At 39.8% G+C, this 22,546-nt stretch overlaps 1 protein-coding gene across 5 annotated transcripts in view; it reads right to left on the bottom strand.

The window, feature by feature from the left end:
• slit2 (slit homolog 2 (Drosophila)) overlaps window positions 1-22,546 on the bottom strand; it is a 77,762-nt gene that overhangs the window by 50,303 nt on the left and 4,913 nt on the right. For all 5 annotated transcript variants that reach the window (XM_087799582.1, XM_087799599.1, XM_087799590.1 and 2 more), the window contains exon 4: window positions 15,753-15,824. In XM_087799582.1, the coding sequence (XP_087655708.1) occupies window positions 15,753-15,824 (72 nt within the window). The remainder of the gene's footprint in view (window positions 1-15,752; window positions 15,825-22,546) is intronic.

Genomic DNA, 22,546 nt, shown 5'->3' with positions numbered 1-22,546 from the left:
ATTTGTTCAGTTTAAGTTAGAGATGATAATACAATGGGCTCCTATAGGTCTTGTGAGAAGAGTCTAAAACTCAATATTATTATTGTGTACAAAATAGACATTAAAAAAAAAGTATACATTTCTTAAATGTTTGCTCTATATCCTTCATTATTAAAAGAAGAAACATCTGCAGCTCACGTTGTATGTTCATCTGTACATTCAAACTAAAGCTCCACCTTGAAACACACTTAAATCTGGACATTTTCCAAAAATGTGAATCATTTGAGTCAAATATGATCTGATGGAGATAAACTCACATCTTCCAGACCCACCAGGACTTTTCCTATACATTTAAAATGCTGCTATATGTGATATTATTTTAGTAGTTTAATGAAATAACAGTATGTTTTGTTTTAATTTTATATACATCTGGAAAGTAAATCGAATTTAACATTTAACAGAAACATTTGTTTGGAAGTAAAAGCCAGTGATTTTTTGGGGGTACAATATTTAAAAGTTCAGATACTTCAAATGAGGAAGTGTTTGCAATATAATGTAATTAAAGTATGTCTACATTCACTCACACTTGGACTCCTCGTAACCAGTTGGCGTTCGCTCAGCGACACTGCGACAGATTTATAATTGATGGCGAGATTAGATCCCCGAGTTATTATTGACAGTGTTGCTCTTAAGGATCTCTCTGGTGAAATGTAATGGAATCATTGACAGAGATGGGAAGTGATATCCTTCGCCCGCTCTTGTGTTTTCTCTCGGGGATTCTGCACCGACTGATGTTACTAATTGACCAATCAGGTTGCACTAACTGCCTGTCAGACCATGTTAGCATCAGCTGCCAATCATGGCCCCGGTGCCTCGTCTCCCTGGGCAACAGTTAGCCAATGACCTGCAAGAATGTGACTTAGAACAGTCGAAAAAACCTACGAGCAGAAGTGGAAACAGACAAACCCATCCAGAACTGGTAACTTAGACTATGATACACACTCAGTGTGTGTGTTGATGTTGTGAATGTAGGAGTTTGTTCACTTTTACACAGAGATTGGAAGCAACGCACTGCCCATTAGTGCCTGATACCCTGAGGGCAAGACCACAAACATACATGTGCACAAACACACTGAGCATTTTTAAGTCTTTCAAAAACCCGCTCAGCCGCTAGCATGCGAAAAGTCGCAGTTGCCAGTACAGTGAACATCCTTTCATCTTCTCCAGCGCATGATGTTTCTGACCTCCTTTTCATCTTTTTGTTTGCTCACCTGACTGTGTCGCATCATCACTGCCCTTTTTTTTTTCAAATGAACAGGAGATATCTTGCCTTGTTGGCCCAACCAGATATTCCTTTCCACTCTTTTCAAGCCTGTGTAGAAGTTTCTTGTATCTGTGATCGTTTAAAATAATTGAGTCCACATCTTTAGTGTCGATTCCTCCCATAGTAATTTAGCAAAAGCGTATATATATAACCAACATCTATCCTCTTCCTCAACCTTATTGGCATCGAACTGTACTTTAATTCGTACAACTTACAGCTGTCAGTTGAGAGACTATGCGGGTACCACTTGGTTTTATTTTTTTGAGGTGCCATAAGTAGAACACCCATTTCGCAGAAACACACATGCGTGTTCATTTGAATGCACATGCAAATAATCATTGAAGCGCAAACCAACACACATGTCCATCTGCTGCATGTTTTATCTTTAGAAACTCGCTTTTTTTTCACCCAATTATTGTTATTTCGTGTTTTTAAATATATCATGTATGGTTTATGTGCATTACCAGCCTTTCTAAATCAACATTTAGCTGCAGTATAAATAAAGATGCATTCATGCACTCATAGTTGCCCCAAAAATCATACTGTACATTCGTTTAGTTTATATGTTTGGTTGGTTATTGCATGTTTAGTTTTATCAGAAATAACACACCGAATGTTAGACCTGTCAAAAGTTTAAAAATTGCACAATTTTCTTTAGTTTCTTTATTTAAAAGGACAATGTGCAGCACAATGCTAATTTCCATCTGTAGTCCTTAACAAAGATGCAGACAGTTTAAAACATTAACATACAAATAAAGCAAAAACACAATACTATACAAAAGCACAGTACAATCTAATAAGGTGCAGTACAAATAAGTGCATTCTGTTTGTTCACAGTAAAATTTCAAGAGCAAAAGTACGACGGTTTAGTTCATCGGGATTGTTTCATTTTTTCGTAGGTAATCTGTGATTTTTATGTCACGTTGTGTTAACCCTCTTTCACACACAAACACAAACACACACACACACTAACACAGGATTGGAAAACCAGAGGTCTGTGATCAGTGGAAAAAAAACCGAAGATGACATTGAGAGGAACTGCAACACCTCCTGACGCTCACGCGCACGTGCACGAAGAAGAGTGTCGAGCACAGACACGAAGGGCGATAATCCCAAATCCATCTTTTCAGAAGGATAGAGGATTAGACGGGGGATAAGGACAGTATCATGACAAGATTATCAACCGCATGAAGCTTGGCTGAACTAAGCCCATTAACCTTGTGCTGCGTGTGTGTGTTTGAGTGAGTGTGCGCGCTCATATTCATGAATGATATCAGAACATGGACTTGTGTTTCCTGTCCACAACCACAGACCGTTTTCTTTCCCATTAACTGAGTGAGAGCCGCAACAACGGACTTAACCTGTTAAGCGATGACCATGTGGTCGTCTCCATCACTGCGACCTATGATCCCATCCGCAGAAGTCCAGCGATCTGAAGCGACGGTGGTGATTAAACTCCCTAAACAGAAGAAACGACTCCCGCTTTTCGGTGAACAAAATTGGACAGTTCTCAAAAGAAAGTGTTTCACTCCACACACCCCGCAACGTCTCCCTGGGAACGGAACCGTACGCCTTCTCCAAATACACAAAACACATGTAGACTAGATGGTAATGCAACCAAAGCTCATTCCAGCCTGTTCCATAGTTATTCCCACTCCCTTCAAACAGTCTTGCTTTTTTATCCTGCACTTCAATCTTCCTGCTCAACTTCTTATGGATTCATATGGTTAACTGATGACGGATCCATCATCAGTAGAAACAAAAGCCTCGGAGATGATCCAATGAAATATAAAAATTGGGCTGCAGGTCTGAGCTCATGTGACCCCTTGGAGAATAAAAAGCCCTTCGTCTCGTTGCCGGTCCAGTAAATTTCAACTCTTTTGAGTTTGTTATTGTTAATTTCAATATGTGGGTCAAATGTGTTTGAGTAAATGTCCTCACATTTGAGTGTGTGTGTGTGTGTGTGTGTGTGTGTGTGTGTGTGTGTGTGTGTGTGTGTGTGTGTGTGTGTGTGTGTGTGTGTGTGTGTGTGTGTGTGTGTGTGTGTGTGTGCAATTGAGTGAATGAACGCATGTCTGTCTTTATACGTGTTAGAGGATGAAAACGTGTGGAGCCTGCTGTCGAGGCCTCTTCCTCAGGGGGGGCTGCAGGGAGATCTGCGCCTGTTTGTGTGTGTGTGTGTGACGAGGGGGGTCGGGGCTACTTTGAGTAAGAGGGGTTCAGATGTACTTCTGATGCTTCATACCACATATGGGTCACTAGTTATGTCCCCCAGGGGTGAAGGAGGGGTCAGAAATTGGGCTTTTACAGAGGGGGAGAGAACAGTAGTCTTGCAAGGGTCCACTGAGCTTTCCATTGACGACATGTCGACATGGGGGGGGGGGGGGGTCGCGAGTGGATCACAATAACGCTGAGTAAATCCAGAAAGTAATAAGACGAAGCAGCAATAAAGAAACAAAACCTGGGCTGGAGAGATTTGCTTCTGGCTTCCACTCTGTGCACGGTGCCGGCGCAGGTGCTGGAGGGAGCTGTGAAGTTTATGGGTTACGTGAGACGGGCGCAGGCAGAGGTCTGACACTGTGTTGTTATTTTGGGTCCGCAGTTCTTAGGTAACTCAAAGCCAGACGGACCCACAGACAGAACCAAGGTCTGAGCTGACAGACGGAGCAGGCGACAGACGGACTAGCAGGAGTGGAAAGTTGAAGCCAAGTTTAGCCTTCAAACACAAACCCCGCTACAAATTTAATTTTGTCAATCAGTTTAGATCCAAAGGTTGGATTTCCCTCAGACTTCACGGTTCACACTAATATATCCCTTGTTATTTTGGAATTCTACTGCGTGTGCGCCATCATTTACTATCAATTATTAGATTTGAAGAAATTGTTAGCTTCCTGATTCATTTGTAAAATGAATTGTTAATGTTGCATCTGGATTTACTATCATTGATGACAACTAATCGATTTTAGACAAATACATTTAATGATTAGAAATGATTCATTCTAAGGACTAACTAAATTTGTTTATCATTTAAATGAGACTAAGAACTGGTCAAAATCAATAGAGACAAAATTTAGATAATTGCTGCAAATATAAAAAGAATCAAAACAATAGAACAAATAAGAGAACTGCAATTAAAATGTTAGAATATACGTAAATCGAAAATCAAGAGTTAAACAAATTTCAAAATATAATTAATCAGTAAAAGTTTTTGAAATGTATATTTGAAAGACAAACTAAAGGAGTTTTAAAATACCAAACCCATACATTAGCTTGAGTCTCAAGTGTTAGAAACAACTGACTGCTTTTGTTTAGAACACACACACACACACGGATTACACGCACAAATCTGCCATTGTCCTCTGTTTGCCGACAGTTAAAGATGTCTGATTAATCGTCGCAGCTTAAGGCGGCTCACATTCTTCGCCAGCTTTAATAGCTGCCCTCCTTCATGTATACGTATCCATCATCATAAACTCACGGTCGCTGCACTGACTTTTGGATCACAAACCTCAGAGCATCTCTGGTTCGAGATGAGGGGAGGCAGGATGGAGGGAAGGGGGCGGAGGGAAAAAAGATGTTGACCTGTTTTCCATCAAGCATGTTGATTCGACTCGACAGTCGATTCATGTGGAGCCGCGACGATGTCAGGTGCTTCTCATTTAGAAGCAATCAATTCCATTTAGGATTCAGCTCCTTCTCCTCAGCCACTCCAAACACACACTCCTGTGATTCGGGCCATTGTTCTTCTCACCGAGTGAAGCTTGTCGCGCTAATGACAGGCTGAACCCACATCCTGTGTCTGCCACCTGATCCCCATCTTTACACGCGTGTTGAGCTTCACCTGATACATGACAAGCTATTAGCTGCTGCCATGGTAACCATTTGAAATTCAGACAACAACAAATATACTTATTATGTGTGTGAATATTAGAATTTAAAAAGATAAATTAATATTATTAAGAAATCCTTTCATATGTTCAGCTGTTTTAATTAATGTCATATAAGCATTAAAATATTTAATGAAAATGAAAAGGTTTTTATTGAAGATTATTGTAAAATATTTTCACAAAATGGACTTATTTCAGGTCCATCAAGTGGTGGGAAGTTGAAGTTTCCTGTCTCGGTTCAACATGTCTCAACCCTTGCATTGAGACTGAACTTAGGAACCTCTATGAGCGGGTTCACCAGTGTGACCCCTGGGGTTCTGTCTGAACATGCATGTTGCCTGCTGAGAGTGTACTCCGGTTAAGAATCCTTTCCTCCCATCACTCAAACTTTTTTCTGTACACGCCTCAAAAAAAAAGTTCAAGGGTTGTCAAGACATTTCTTCAACTCTGGAATTTAATTTTACAGTTTTATCTGTCATTCGATTCGGGCTCTTTTAAGATTCTTGTCTGGCCCTGAGTTGAACACGCCAGGTCTAAACCAGCGGTTGCTAAAAAGTGTCAATAAAAATGTGACAAAGAAATCAAGCAGCATAGAAGACGGTGCCATGGGTTCGCGTTGAAAGGGGATCAAAATAATACCACCCACCCAAAGAGTTACATGTAATTATGGGAGCTGTAAAACAAGCTGACATCACCGCCTTGGGTGGAACAGCAGACTGCAGCTCTGTATAAACTGTGTGTGTGTGCGCGCACTTTGGGTTTGTTATGTTCTTAAACGTAAGTTGACCAGGTGTCATTGTCCATAACTACTTTAAAAGGACACACTCCTCCCACTCCATAAACCTGTTGTGCGTAATCTACAGCTCTGTTTACCGTAGAAAGTCCGACAGCTCTTTCAGAAAAAATAAGACAGTCGAGCAAATGTTTTTCAGGTTCACGTGTCAGAATATTGATAAAGAAATAAATATACAAACAATAACCTCCACAACAACAGTTGTGGAGGTTATTGTCATGACAATAACTAAATCCTTGTATTGAAAATCTAAAAATGGGTGATTTTAATAATCCAATCAGAGTCAATGATACAAGTTTTTATTTATTCATCACTCTGTTGCATAGCATTGATGTTTTATATTTATATGAGGTATACAATCCAGAATAGGATCAGTTCAATTCCAATTAAATAAGTGCCATTTCAGTTGGCCAAAAAAAAAATCTGAACAAATGATTGATGTTTGAAATAAGTTTTTTCAAAAATCAAGCATTAAGTTTATACCACTTTTAATGACGATGAACTTTTTTACCACGGTTAGTTTTTTTATTTGATCATAATTATTCATTCGACGTTTGATGTATGATTCATAAAGAGATGAAATTTCAGAGAACATGTCTTTTTCTCCAGGGTTGCTAAATTGCTAAAATTCAACCTTTCACACTTCGGCGTGGCTATGGAACGGAGCATAGTTGACTTTTATGTGTGACCCCCCTGAAGCACGACAAGACATGCTCAAACCAAAGACGCACACCTTTTTACTTCCTCCAAAATTTCACCTCCACTCTGCCTCTACACGTCTCATGATCGTCAATGAAAGTATTTCTACAATGGAAGATCTGTCTGTGAACTTTGAATCTAAGCCTGTAAAAATGTGTAACCGTTGCAGACATTTCTCAGGCTCCGCCCTCTGAAGTGAGACGGTGATATTACAATCTGAACTATTGTCGGGCACATCTGGATTTTTGTTTCCAAAAAAAACAATAGTTAAAGAAGAATCGTCCTAACTTGTTTTGTGCATAGTTTATCGGTTGCTATCTGAACGCATCTGTTTTAACCCACATTACTCAATCTTGTTGGCATCCTTGTGTGTGTGTGTGTGTGTGTGTGTGTGTGTGTGTGTGTGTGTGTGTGTGTGTGTGTGTGTGTGTGTGTGTGTGTGTGTGTGTGTGTGTGTGCATATGTTCTGCCTGACACTTGCTCAAAGGTCAGTGTATTAAGTGCAATTACATGTGCTGGAGTTGCAACAGGGGGGAAAAGAGGGGAAGCATGGTGTTACCATAGAGATGAGAGAAAACTGTAATTGGATAATGACACATCAGCAGCACAAGCCGTCATTAGACACTGCCAGGCAGACACACACACATTCATACGTTACAGTACATGTGCTGAAAGTCGCATACCAACCTGTGATTACAAAGCTGCTGATCCATCACTTATCACCTGTGGAGGGAAAGCCACGATGCACCACTTTCTCTCCGGGAGTCTTCCCCGTTATTATTCCAGCCATCGGTGCAAACACGAGGTCTGTTTACACAATTACGTTGGCAGGTGTTGTTGAAAGGAAGCATCGAAATGAAGTCGGGTTAGCTGAATTTAATGATGTGGAATCATTGCATTACTGGATCAGGCCAGTCCAGACCAGTTGGGATCACGACAAAACCAGATGCTCCGTTTGTTCAACATTGACTGTTGTTGGACTGTTATTAACGAATGACTTGTGAACTAAGAAACTGTAACCAAAGTGCATCAAATGCGATTCAATCAACATGATTTAAAGCTACAAACAAGATCAGATTAAATTATTTCCGCTTAGAAATGACCCAGCTGTGGATCTACATTTGAAGCTCATCGGTTTCCTGGTTTTAGCCGCCATTGATTTCGGTCTTGATGCCAAGGCATTCTGGGATACCCTTACTGCCAATGGAAGGCCCCAAAGAAACTCAAAAGTGAGGAAGCTACTGTCAACTTTTGAGTGTTGGGACAACCCTCACTCATCACAGGAGCGCCGGTTTTGAGCTTAAGGAACGAGGAATAAGGAGGTAATATATATATATATATATATATATATATATAATGTATATATATTATCATCAATGTGTCTTCTACCTTTTTGGTCTGTTAAATTAGTTTTAATAAAAGTAACAACAGCAGCAGATCGTTTTCCATCCATCACACACGTTAAACGTGCAGTTGTTTTTCAGTGTAGGCTGAGGCTCAGGTTAGGAAAGTCTGGCACACATTGCCTTGAACGACCCAGACATATGCAGCACAACAAACTTTGACCCAACTTGGTGATTTGTCTCAAATAAAAAACAACATTTCACATTTTGCAATATATTCACCTTGCTCTGTATCGGTATCTGCCTGAAAAACCGCCCTAACACACATTTGAGTTAGAATGAATAGATTAAAGTGATTAAGTGACAGATTACATTTTTACAATTGACCATATTTATTGACCACAAAATAATGGTCACAACATTTTAATCAAATGATGGAAATTAAACCTCAGGCAACTTTGGCAAAGTGTGTTACTATGGAAAATATTATTTTAGCATTTTAAAATATGGCATTTAACTAGTATTTCTTTGTTATTTGATCAATAAATTCTTTTTTAAACATTTTTTAAGCTGTGTTTAAGCATGATATACATTCAGAAGTACTGGTTTATGACCGGATAAAATATATTTATATGTTTCAATTGTTAAAATCTCTTCAATATGCAGTAAATCTCTCACCATGACGATGTTTTGAAGTTATTTCTTTATAAAGTTCTCCCCTGTCTAAAATCTCGGCGAACAAGAAGTTACAAAAGCGGATATCATTTAGACATAAAAATGGTCTTCACTCCTCTTCCAGCCAGCTGTAATCACACCCCGCTTTTTTTATACAATAAGTCCCCTGAAAGTGGAACTCGATGCTTGACCAATCACAGCAGCATGGGCGTAGTTGGGGTAAATAAGTGTTTTCAGTACATTTTCATATTTAAATTTATGGTTTAAAGGAGAGTCATAAAGTGTCAGGATCCACACCATCTCTGTGCTGTGCTGTGTTCGGAGCCCATTCTATCAGCTTTTACACAAGGAAGGTGGTGAGCAACTTGACAAGCGGAGAGGAAGCTGTGGTCAGAGGGCCACTTCCTCTGCAGCATTTCCATGGATGAGGGTCTTGCGTAAGCCTCTCCAAACCAAAGTGTGGGCAAGATGAGCTGTGGTGTGAGTAGTGAGCGGAGGCAAGAAAAAAAGGCCTCAAGGTGCTGCAGAGAGGAAAAGGAAGATAATAGAGGAGTGATGAGAGAAGGAGGAGAAGCAAGGTTTGCCAAAAAGCAGAGGTGGGAAGAGGGAGGGAGACGAGGTTTTTTCTTTTGTGGTTACTGAAGGACGACAAGTGAGTGGCCAGCGATGACGGCCCCGCTGGAGAATGCTGGCTATGCCAGTGGAGTGGCACTAATGGAGCCGGAGAGGAGACGCAGTTGCCTGCCCCGCAGGGCCAGTATTGTGCTACTGGACAAGCCTCTAGTCAAGGAGCCAAGATAGAGGATAAGAAAAGATGGAATGAGTGAGGCCATCGAGAAGACCATGTTAGGTCTTTTGGCTGATTGACACGAGCTGAACTCTCTTTGCTTTGAATTTGACTGAAGAGACTCGGGACAACTCAGCGGGCACACTTTGACGAGTTGGTTTCAGCAGGATAGTGAGAAAAAAATGAACTTTTTCACTTGATGATCTATGATATAAGGAAACATTGTGTTTTTAAAATGGTCCAATGTAATTTACCCTTGTGTTGTCTCTGGCTCAAGGTGAACGACCTCCATGGCTTCACCTTGGCCCCAGAGACAACACATCAGCTCTCAACATAAACTCACAATGATGACCAAGTTCTCCTTAATGAAATGTGGATTTTTATTTTCTTGATTGATTTAAATAAACCCAACTCTCATCAGTCTCAGAATAATACATTTTAAAGAGGATCTCTTTGTTGCTGACACAGCATTGCTAAACTCAAGTCTGCATGCTATAAATCTGGGGTCAATATTGTTGATTATTTTTTGGAATTGGGGTGCGGCCAGGAATATGGGCTATGATTAATTATTGCAATTACCCTATAATCCCTGCCATGATTCAACAGCCGGGCCGGCTCATCCATCAGAACCGTCACGGACTCACACCTGAAGGCAGAGTGGAGGGGAAAGTGCCGCAGTGGGAGAGGAAGTCACATCCGGCCGTGAAACTTTACATCATCGAGCGGAGCGGGGAAAGAAGAACAGGAGGGGCTTCCAGACATTGAGCGCGAGCGATGGGGAGGGTTTGGGATGATGAACTGTTTGGCGGGGCGGTTCTACCACACACGGTGACCCCTAATCATACACCAGCCACGAAGCAGAGCCCCTTTGAAGCGCATACACACAAATAGAAAGCACACACACTGGTATTGTATCAACCTGCTCCCAGGTAAGCTCTTCCTGGTGTTGGGTCGGTATGTAAACCCTTCAAATAATCCACACTCATATTACACACACACACACACACCTGGGCACTTGTGTCTGACAGACACTCTGGCTCCAGGCTTCAGGCGAATTGCTATCTACAGTAAGCACTGACATACCTCTGTTCTCTCCCCTGAAACCTTCACTTTATCTTGACTTTCTCTGTCCCTCATCTTTTCTCATCTTCACAGCTCACTCACAGTGTGAAGAACACATCTGTCTGCACCCTGGTAAATTCCTCCTATCTCATTTTTTTCCACACCATTTAAGAGGATAAACACGTGTCTGATCCAAATGCTCTTTATTCATTGTCTCCTCGGTTTTTTTTTTTTTTCGGTCGGTTTCCAGGCGTGACTTTCCCTGCCGCTGTCATGTGATGGGCCAAGAGCGTCATCACTCCTGGCATCTCCATTATCCTGAAGAAGTCGTTGGCTGTCACTGATTCTACACGACCTTTGACCTGAACTTTGACACCCACAAACCTGAGTAAACAGGTGACGAATTGATATACTTCCAGATATGGTGATGGAAGAGAGGAGCAGCGATCAATAAACTCGATGTGTTGCCTAAATACCAAACAAACTTGATAAAATAGTGATTTGTCTTAATTTAATCTAAAATATATGAGTTGAACCAAACAAATTGCTACAATTGTTCACAATAGCGTATGTCTAAAGCAGCAAAGGTTTCTATCCTGATTTAATTTACAAGGATATTTTATTCGATATTTTAATATATATATATATATATTTTTTTGTACTTAATCTGATAGCATTCTTTAGTCATTTGGAACCCTTTTATTTACACTTTTATGTTTCTTGTTAACCAAGCTGACAGAAATAAAACTTCTTCATCTGTGATTGTTGTGTTATTGTTGTGGCAAGAACCTATATTTATTACCTTTTTTGTGGGTCATTTCTTCACCTTTAAGGACAGAAAAACCTACTGTATTCATACTAAGAGGTGAATGAATACAATGATTTTTTTATATTTAAAATATTTTTTTGTAGCATTTTTCCCCCTTTTATTTTACCGGTATGTATGTTTCATACTCAGATCTGTAAAGTGAATTTCACTCTATAATTTGTGAAAGAATGACAATTGAAATATTTGAGTGGAGTCCTTGACTTTCTGCTTTCTTTCATAAGCCTCTATAAGAACCTCATCGACAGGTTTGTGAAAACAAGAGCGTGTTTGCTCTCGTCTCACTGACTCAACGCTGTTCTTCTCATATCTAAACATTCAGTCTGTACAAGATAATCTCGTGTCCTGGTGCCCTTCCAGTTATGCCATTTTGACTTTGGCAACTCCTTCACGAATCACTTGAGAGTAATGAATGCAGCATTGTGTCGGAATGATGTGAATAGTCCCATCACTTCTTTGGAATGAGTGGCCTTGAGCAATTCAGATAGGAGGTCATGTGACACCAAGACAAGCGGGTGAGTCACTGACATTCAACACCTCAACACTGTCGTAACGTTTGGGTTTGCTCTTCACTCTGCGTTAACAAATGACATGAAATGATGGGAGAACACGGTGTTCATGGGATATTTTCAGGACACGTTGGTAATGTCTTGGATCATTTCCTGACGTCGTAGAAAGTTCAATAAGAGCTTCACGTTCAAACAGAGCTGAGAAAACTGCAGCATGGGGGTCAAATGAGGCCCTTTTTCCCATAATAATCTGGCTGAAACTACAAAAGTGAGCACATCCCAGATGTTTTATTGTTCTTTGTTCGGACCGCTTTAATATTCTGTCATCACATTCAAGCTATTGCACGTTTTTAAATTGTTTTTATCTATTTAAATTCATATTCATGTGAGAACTTCATATCCCTATTTTTTCCCCTTTTCTCTTTGAAGACTTTTAAATTAAAAAATCTCATTTCCTCCTCCAGTCCGGACACACACAGAGCAATAATACTAAAGTGTGTGTGTGTGTGTTGCGTGAGGCTCTTCATTGTGTCCCCCGCATCTCGCCCTAAGCAGCTGGGATTGGCTCAAGCAACCCCAGCAACCTGATAAGGGAATACAAGTCTGAATAAATTATATAAAACTTTTCCTTAATGCGCATTTAACCTTTACTATTTAATTAAAAGCACTTTTTGGTTACAATTAACACAGTACAATACTTTTATCACAAGCATACTGGTCTCTGAGCTCCCAAATATGTGAATTTAGACTTCAATTAAATGAATTATTTATTCCTCAAAACATCCTTACACTACAGCTAAGTTAACTCAACATCTGACATCTAATGTTCTCTGGCAAGGGTAACTCATTTTGAGGTTAAACAGCTGTTACATGCATTTAATTCGACACGTTATTTGTTAATGGTAAGTCCAGGGCTTCATAGGTTATAGCCCGCTTAGATCTCGTGACTGGCGCATTCTTCACCTTTAACCCCCTCGGGGACCCAAAAGGTCAACGTTGCTGTGGCGACTAAAAAACCCCAAATTGTTTTCAGTCTTAATTAAAAATCATTATTTACTTAGAGAAAATGAAAATTTCTTTGACCCTTGGCTTCCTTCGCCTTTTCTTCCCCTTGTCCTCACGCCTGGATGTGATTTAACAGTCAACACGCTGGGAAAACCGCCTCTTCTGACTAAGTCGCTGGCACTCTTGCGACCATTGTGCCGAGCCTGTCGTCTCGACCGAGGAGGTGTAAGTGTGTGTGTTTCAAGGCAGACAAAAGCACTGGGCTGCTAAGCAACAATTCCGCCGGGTAAAGCCTCACCAGGGCACCGTTTAGCCGAGGATTAGGAACCATTACACACATAAACAGTACACACCCATAATCAGTCCTCATAGCAAATTAATTCTGATGTCACCATAGTTTTACTCATTTGAGCGCACAACAGTCTCATTTTTACTTCCAAACGGCGACAAGGAAGCCAAGAAAAAATGTTTAAAGTTTGATTAAATATGCATCTTAAAGTAGCGATATGTAACAGTTTGACAGTATTTGCATCGATGACACACAGATAAATTAGAGATATAATGGAATTCATGATAACCACATGGGAAAGACAGAATAAATCAAGTTGAAAAAATATTCTTTAAGAGGCTAACAAAGCAATACATTCAGTAGAAAAGTTGATTAAATGAGAGAGTGAATTCTTAAATGATAGACATTTACTTGAATTCTGTACTTATTTGAGCCTTTTTTTTCAAACAAGAATGCTTGATCATCAACAAGCTTTCTTGATTATTTTTTTTTAACCCAAAATGACCTGAGGTTTACAGATGCTGTTTTCGCCTCATCTTTTCTGATCTCGGGGTTCACCCCGCTCTCATCTTTGGAGCCGGTGTCACTGGGATGTTGGCCCACGCTGTAAAGTTTTACAAGGCGATCTAGTTTAACACAGTCCTTCTAATGAAGTGGATGTGTTTGATCTGCTCCTTCTCCTCTCTCTTTCTGAGCACAAACAGTCCCAGCTGTGGCCCACGACCTTCCAGAAGTGGCAATACTGGCAACAACAATCAGAGCAGGAGGGTTTCCACTTTTGTGTGTCACATCGAGACACATGGGGCAGTGCCCACCACATGGACCCTCCAGATGTGTGTTTCTGCTTCAACCTAATGGAGATAGACCCGCCGGTGTCGGGGGAAGCAATCGAGGGATTCATTCAGGAGACGTGTTGTCGAGGGTTTTGGGGGCACAGGTGTTTGTGAGGAGTTGGGGACTGGCTGATGTTTTATCTCAATTATATCTCAGTTTAAAGAGTCTTGCTGAAGATAATACATCTCTAAAAAAATGTTTTATATATATTTATATAATATTTAGAAGAAAAATAAATGGGAAAAAAAATATTGCACCTGTTGCCTGTTAAATTTCTTTTTTTTTCTTCAAGCCTTAAACCACAAAGCGTCAAGAGTGAAACATTAACATGATTTTTCAACCTCCGCTCCCCCAAAAAAAAGAAAACATAGCTGCTCTATTAGCAGGTTAAGCTAGAGTTAATTTATAGAATTGATGTTGCAAAAGAACCCAGCTAAGATCCGAAACCTAAATATTTAACACTCTGCTTGTGTTGTGGTTTCCAAGTGTATAAAATAGTTGGTGGATAACGTTTAATATTGACCAGACAGTTAAAACACTAGCGGCATGTTATTTCCTTCGAAGAAATTCCACACGTAGGACGGACAAGTTTGTAGCTTTGTGGTTGTGGAGGCACTTGAACGGGTGATTTTTCCCTCTGATTCTACTTTCGACCATATCCCTCGCCCGTTATGTTTGTTATTTATAAACAAAATGGAGGAGAAACAGTAGCTAATCAGTGAAAACACATATTTACAAAACAAAAAAACATTTTTAACCGTGTGGCTGCTTGTCTAAAACAGCTGAGCACTAAGTAGTATAGCAGAGTATTTTTACCTTGGTCCATAGCTGAACAAAATACCAAGTGTTGGCCTTTAGAGCTTTAAACACACACTTGCACACACAAGTGTGCATACACACCCTTAGACATGACAGGTCAAACTCCTTCTTTCACCACTGAAGGAGCCACAATATGTAAACAACTGTTACTCACTAGAACAACTCAATATTGATGCGTGTGTGTATATATATATATATATATGTGTGTATGTATATATATATATATATATATATATATATATATATATATATATATATATATATATATATATATATAAGTATATATACTATATGTATACTGTATAAATGCATGCATGTGTCCAGCCAAACACAGAAGTATATGAGACCATAATCATTCCCAAAGACCACAAAAGACTGTGAGGGGAAGTTAGTTCCCACAGTTTCAGACGCCATTGCAGACCCATCACCATGGTACTAAAGTCCGAGGCTCAGTTTACAGAGACGGGAGCTGCTGGTGGAAGGTGCTTGATGAAAACAAACAGCGGGACGGTGGTTTTGAATGCAACTTTTATTTCCTGTGACTAAGTCTATATTTTAGCGGCAAAGCAACAAGTGTAACTTCATACGACAACCTGCTACCGCGCTTTCTTTCTTGTCGGGTCTTTTTGGACTTTTGCTTCTCCATCAGAGGACACACAACTACACAACGGCGCACACACACCCGCGGTCCCAACAGGCGGCAGCTGTCGGGGTGCTAATCTCCATTAGCTACTGAACAGGCTTCTACCACAAGGGCCATGTTAAATCTGATCCCTCGCTTCTTTCCGTCTCAGTGAAATAGAACATCAAGACGGCTTCTTGAAGCTTAGACACGATTTGAAACCCACGGAGCGCTTTCAAAACATTTCATCGTCACATTTGCTGCGGAAACACTTTCGAAAAATTAGAATCAGTACTTACAGTCTGTAAAGTTTAGTGGTTCCCAGGAAGAGGAGTTCGGGGAACACGGCCAGATTATTCCGATTTAGGCGCCTGGAAAAACAATATAAATTAGAATAGTATTTCGAACATAATAAGCTTTATAGAGCGAGCAGTTTCGTCAAGTCTTGACATGTTTAAAGTAACTTCATCTGGTACAGGAAGTATGTTGAGAAACTTTATATTTGATACAAACACGTGTTCATGACAAGAAAAACAGTCTTGACCACTCCTGATTTAAAGGGAACATCATAGCTGCTAGGTAAACAGTGAACTTGAGAAGCGAAGGCAGGGGGAAAAGGGTAAAAAAAAAGGGGGTTCAAATGATGGGGAGGGGACAACTTTTTTTTACCACAAAGGCAGAGAAGGGGAGACGATGTGGGAAAAACAAACAGGCAGTCTGGCCCTGCTACCGAATGTGTGAAAAGGACCCCACTGAGTAAACAAGGCCCTCACAGGGGAAGAACTCACAACAACCCGTCATCACACACATAACCCTAATTCACACACACACCGCCTAACACTGAGGAAGAGGCTCACACACAAGTGTTGAGAGAGCTCGGCCGAGTTTAATAATCTGGGCGCGATCATTTAACCCTGGTTGAGTGGAGTGAAGAGGTTGGTGCGCCCGAGATGTGTAGATGTGACTTAATGCGAGTCAGAGGAGAGTGACACAATGAGAGAAGGCTGCTGAAACAGTTTAACCCCGACACACATTCTCACTGACTCACACACACACACACACACACACACACACACACACACACACACACACACACACACACACAGGCATAGTGACAGATGCTGCACCGGCTGCAGGAGAGAAGGAAATAAAAGAAATTGCAGGAAAAAAAGAAAATGAATGAATTAAAGAACATTCTTAAGCGTTATGTTCAGTTCTTTCCTCTCTTTATCTACGTGTCGTTCAGGGGTCACAGGTCGTCACTTCTATTATTAAATCTTGCAAATATAAAATAGATTTTTACATGTATTTTAAACATAACCATTCAAACTAATCAGAATCACCAAGCAAATGTACTCGTTGTCATACTACGAAACTACAAAATACTTCAACAGAAACTATTTCATCACTCGGTGTCTCACTCTTGGGGTTCCTCTGTGACTCGAGCGCTGGCTCGTGCGCAAATATGTGACACAAGCACATGCACTGTCAGTTACATCAGAGCGACCTTAAATATTTAATATCCAGCGGAAAAGATGGATCTGAATTATTCACTTTTCTCCGGTTTGAGGCTAAGAGCCCCACGTGGTTCCACAGCGAGGCCCTCCACACCCCAACAGGTCCTGCCCAGCCATCACCGCCCTTTGGTGGGCCAGACCTCCCTCGGAACTGTGCACTGATGGAGGCGTGGAGGGGAGAGCAGGGCAGCGAGAGGGGATGAGCTCACCCTCCCTGAAATAGCTTCTGAGAGCGATGAGAGGAGATAAAACCTGCCTTTGACGAGATTTCAAAATCGCTTGATCATGTTCTGCTGAAACTATGAGGCTATGTTGTGACCTTGGAAGAGGAAATATCCAAGAATTGATCAGTTTTTGATTTTAAAACATTCCTGCAAAGCGTTGACCAGCCTAGCAAAGGAGTCATGGATGACGGCTGTGCTTGTCTCTGTATCTCAATGAATGAAAGAGGATTGTCTGAGTCGCATTTTAAAGAGTGTCTTCCTCTATTCTTGTCCAACTTTGTCAGTGTTTCTGACTTCAACGGCTAGTTTAACCTACGACTGATGACTTGTGAAGTGTTCAATAAACTTTTCTTTATCAAGAACTCACGAACAAATTAAAAAATCTGTGATTGAGTTTGCTTTTTAAATTTCCCTCTATGTGTTGAAATTTAAGTCAAAATGTTTCAATGGATGCATATCTTTCGTACAATATGTCGTATTTTATAAAGATCCAAATGTGTTAAATTGTATATAAAAAGGTGAATCATTCTCATTTAAAGGGAAAATTAATTGCACATACAGTAAATATGTAAGTAAGTGAAGTAAGTAATGTAATTAATAAGCGACATCAAACTGAAATGTGGAAAAATAATTTTAACTTATACATCTATCTTTTCTACTTAGAATAAATCTACAGAGAGGGGGCTTCTGGGTGATTCCTTAAGGGGGGTTGAGTTCACAGCAGACAGGTCGGACAAATAGGAACAGATAAACGCTACAGACATAAATCAGAACAGGTTTTCTTGATGAGGTGAGGATGGATCAAATGGCGTAAATGCTTCAGTTACTGCTCCGACAACACAGAGGCAACAGTGTCCAGACTGTCAACAGGACCAGGTACACCGTCAGTTGGGGAACACCAGAGCCAGGAGCTCGACGTGTTTACACTTACAAGCATGTGGAAAGATTTTAAAATGCCCAAAAGAATGTCAGGTTTTTCTTTTAATACAATTTGGTGAGTCAGTTTGTGGGGGAGTGTTGTCAAAATGATGGAGTATGATCTAGAAGTCGGGGTCTGTGGTTTTGTAGTTTTTGTTCCTGTGTAAACCTTCCACAGAAAGTTCAGAAAATGATGCTGCAACTTTAGACAAATCAACAAATTGTTTTGCTTATCTTCATGAGTAAGCCCTCGTCCACCACGAAGGAAGATCATTATTTTGGTAAAAGTGGCCAAAAACTGTCAGCCTTCATTATCGACACTGTCAAAGTTTGAGACACCGAAGCCAGAATGCTAATTCATTTAAGTTGAAATAATGTTTAATCATTTTAAACTGCCTAAGACCTGCCATTTTCCGCTTAAAGTCACTTGGTGAGTAAGCTTGTGGTTAGTGTGGATGAGTCAGACTGCTGTTGTTGGATTTGTTTCTCCTGAAAATATGGGTTCAAGAAAAGGGCGGAGTCCACCATTAAATATATAACATAGCTCTTGAAGAGCTTTCGTTAAATATTGTTTGTCTTTTTTTTGGATAAATAGACCTAACCTGTTTAGTGAACATCGCTAACAACCTTTTTTTTATCATCAAGGCCCCAGTCAAATAGCTATTGTCTCTAGTGAGACCTATCTCATTGTGGAGACCAAGAAACTACTTTTTAACACAGGGGTGGGCAATTATAATTCTTCAAGAGCCACATAAAATTCTGTGAATGGTGTTAGGGGCCGTCAATCAAAAAGAAAGATGAAAAAATCCCTAAAAAAAAAGGACATTCGTCATTAGGCTGTGACATTTATTAAGCTAAATAAGAAGCAATTTTATTCTTATATATGAGTTTTTTTCAAAACATTTCTTCAACTAACTTGAATGTTTTGAGGGATTATTATATATACTCGAAAATTACACACAAGAAAGGAGGGAAAAAGTAAATAAGTGTGAAAATGTAGATAATTGATAAATACTGTTATGTTAATGCAGTAGAACCATTTATACATGATCATACTTTGACATTACAAGGGCCGCATAGCCCATGTCTTTTTTAAGAGCTCCTCAAATGTCCCGGCTTTATGATTGTACTACTGGTATCAATTAGGATTGGTATAAAAAAAGTGGGGTTATGAAGGTCACACATATACTGTAGATCAACATTTTTGCCAGTTTGTAGAGGATTTGGGGCCAATATTATTAACAAATGAAAATGTTCATGAATAAATTGTTATTTATAGAGAAAGTGCACTTGTTAGTTTGCTTACTCAATTGTTGAGGTGATAGAAATTATTCAGGTTAATAATCTTTATGTACATTATTACTGAAAAATGCAAATCTATGAGAAAATATCAGAGCCCCTATTTCTCATATCCTAGTATGACTAGTGACTGTGTGTGTGTTTCTGCATGTTTTAAAAAATCCCTCAAGTAGTTTTGCTGCGTCTCATTAGTCAAAGTCTGGCGGAAAATGAAGGAAGACCGAGTCGCCGGTGTCTGAGGTGTGAGAGTGACTGGAGCTAGCTAATGCCACCCTGCAGCATGGTGATAATCCCTCGGTCATAAACAGATGCTCGAGTGCCACAAACTACACACACAGGCGCAACCACACATTTCTGCCTACACACACAGCAGGGCAGTTATTTTGACAACTGTGCACATGCAACCACACACTGAGACATTTTAAAAAAAGGGAATCAATCCCAACACCTCAGAACCACAATGATGTCTGCACTGAGTTTATGTCGGGCAGCATGGAAATAAGAAACCAACCAGGAAACAGATTATTACTCCGCCGGTGTCACTGCTGCCAGGGGACATATTTCAGTAAGAAAAAAACTGTCACAGACAAACACATGAATACAATTTTGTTACCATAGCTATTTCTTGATGCTTGGGAACGGTGGTGAAATATGTCTGTCTGAAATATCCATGGGAACTTTTCAACAACCAGCTTTATACCCACAGTAGCAGCAGGGAACCCCAAGCTTTCTCTTTTTTTTCCAAGAACAAATGAGCATTTCACAGGAGAACGTGGACACATAATATCTTCAACAGGTTTCAGTGAGAACCTGATTTTGACGTTAGTTCTAATATTACAACTTTTATGTCTTCCTTTGCCCAGCAATAAGTCAGTGTAGAACTATAAATGTTAGCATGTAGAAATATTTATGAAATATGTATTATTATGTATTTGGTATTTGGTATATCATTGATCAGCTCAACCCAATTATAAGTATAACTATTTTTTTTAATAATTTGTAATTACTATAGATTTTAATTGGATTTTTTTATTTATTTATTTTTTGTATTATTATTCATTCTTCTTATATGAGGTTTTTGTATTTCTTTCTTTCTCTGTGACTAGTTATGGTTACTTTTACACTTTTAAAAAGGTATTGCCTTTTGTGATTAGTGTAATGTAATAAGGGAATGGAGTATTTGCATTGAGTATATCCATTAATTTAAACTTTCTGCAATATCCTTGGGTAAATATGTGAAACAAGACGCTCCATGTTGGTTAATCATTTTATAAAACTACTGGCTGATAAATGAATTGTAAAGCTAAAAAGAAGAGCGAGGGATATTGGGCATGTGAATAAAATCATTCAGTGCATATTAATGATTGTGGAGTAATGCTTTTGGAAGCTTACGTTTGAAAAGATAAATCAAAAAATACATTTAAATGTATTTATTTCTTGAAATGCAATGAACAAAGTTGTGTTCTGCGATACTATAGGGGGATAACAAAAATCTAAATATCTCTGTAATACTCTCATATCTATGTACTTTAATGGTAGTTTCTTGTATATTCAGGCGACAGTATATATAAGCTTTTTATAGCTCCTGTGCTTTCTTGAATAAAATGCTCATATACTTTTTAACTTCAACATCTGAGGTAAGAAATCTATGTGGCTAAACCCAAGTCGTGTCCAAGCTTTTTAAAGATTCTTGGCTTAGGTTTTGGAAATTGCTTTTTGGTCACCACAACAACCTGTCAGCAGTATTGATTGTTTTACCCACAAATAAAATGAATACTGGCGGCTGCAGTTCTACCACAGAATTTGAGAGAGAAGTCCACATAAAATGTAATTTTGTGTTTCACTATTCTCACCCATTAGGAAGTATCTGCAGGATTGTTGATGTTACATGATCCATATCTTTATTTTTCTCAGTTTACTATGAGATGTTTCTTCACAGACACACCTCCCCTGCCAAGATGATTTAACAATTGTTAAGAGCCATTAAAATATCCTTTCACAACACGATCACTTAATAACACGCTAATTATCACCTGCTGCGGTTTTCAAAACGACTGCTAAGATCTGTAATTAGTTTATAATGTCTTGGTATCACCTTCAGTAGTAAGAACTGTGGCGTGATAAGAGTGGTGTTGAGGAAGTTGGCATCAGTTTTATAAAGGTATTTATGAGAAAAAAAGGGGCAGAAATGTCAAGATAAGCTCCAGTAGAATGTTTATGTATGATTGAGTCCATTCCATGTGTTTGCGCAAGTGCATGTTTTGACATGCCGTTCCACCTCAGACCTCCTTCGACCACCTAACACCATCTTGCACACCGATGAGCTATTGCCCCACACCTGACCCCACCCGGCCCTGCAGGGCCTATCCCAAAAATGAACAAGACGAGGAGCTGTTTTCTGGCCCTGTAGGAGGCAGTCAGTGTGGATCCATCAGCCCTGCTTAGGGCCCTTTCCTCTGGGCAGCGCTGCTCAGCAGGCCACCTTCAGCCCCCAAGTGGAGGGAGCCCTTTGAAATGAGTCCTCGGGCTCCAGACTGTGGAGACTTCTCTTTGTTTGGCACCAATGGGGGGCATTGATGACCGACTCCATCTTTGTGTTAGTGAATATGCGACGCCAGAGATGGTGAATTACAGTTGAAAGACCCTCGCCACAGCAACAAAAAACAACACGTTTAAGTCAGAAAGTTATCAATCCTGACACCCAAGATAATGCAGACTTACGTTGCTGTTGTTTGGGTTATCAGTTCATAGTAGACCGTTTGAAAAGGCACTTTTCTGCAAGTCATCGACAACCGATCTACAGCCAGGAATTCTCAACACTTCTCAGTGTGTTTTACGACAGGGGTGCAAGAGATGTTATACGAGACGTGTGAGTATTTCAGATATTCTACTGTTTCTATTGTCACCACTTAGATGGTTATGATAATTACTGGTCGATCTACCTTTTTCCTGACCAGACAATAATAAAATAAATCTCTATTTTCATTTCTCTGTTTATTGTTTAAATATTTGTAAATCCAAATATTTTGCTTTGCTTTGACAAACTTTACTGGTGAAGTTTTAATCAAAAAGCAAAAGTGTAAATACAATGTTTCTACTTAAAAAGAAGCAGTTGCTGAACTTTATAGAATAAAA

The sequence above is a fragment of the Callionymus lyra genome, chromosome 1 (assembly GCF_982586985.1).
Source record: "Callionymus lyra chromosome 1, fCalLyr1.hap1.1, whole genome shotgun sequence".
Lineage (NCBI taxonomy): Eukaryota > Metazoa > Chordata > Actinopteri > Syngnathiformes > Callionymidae > Callionymus > Callionymus lyra.
Note: the sequence above shows the minus strand (reverse complement) of the source record. Positions and strands in the feature narration are given on the sequence as shown.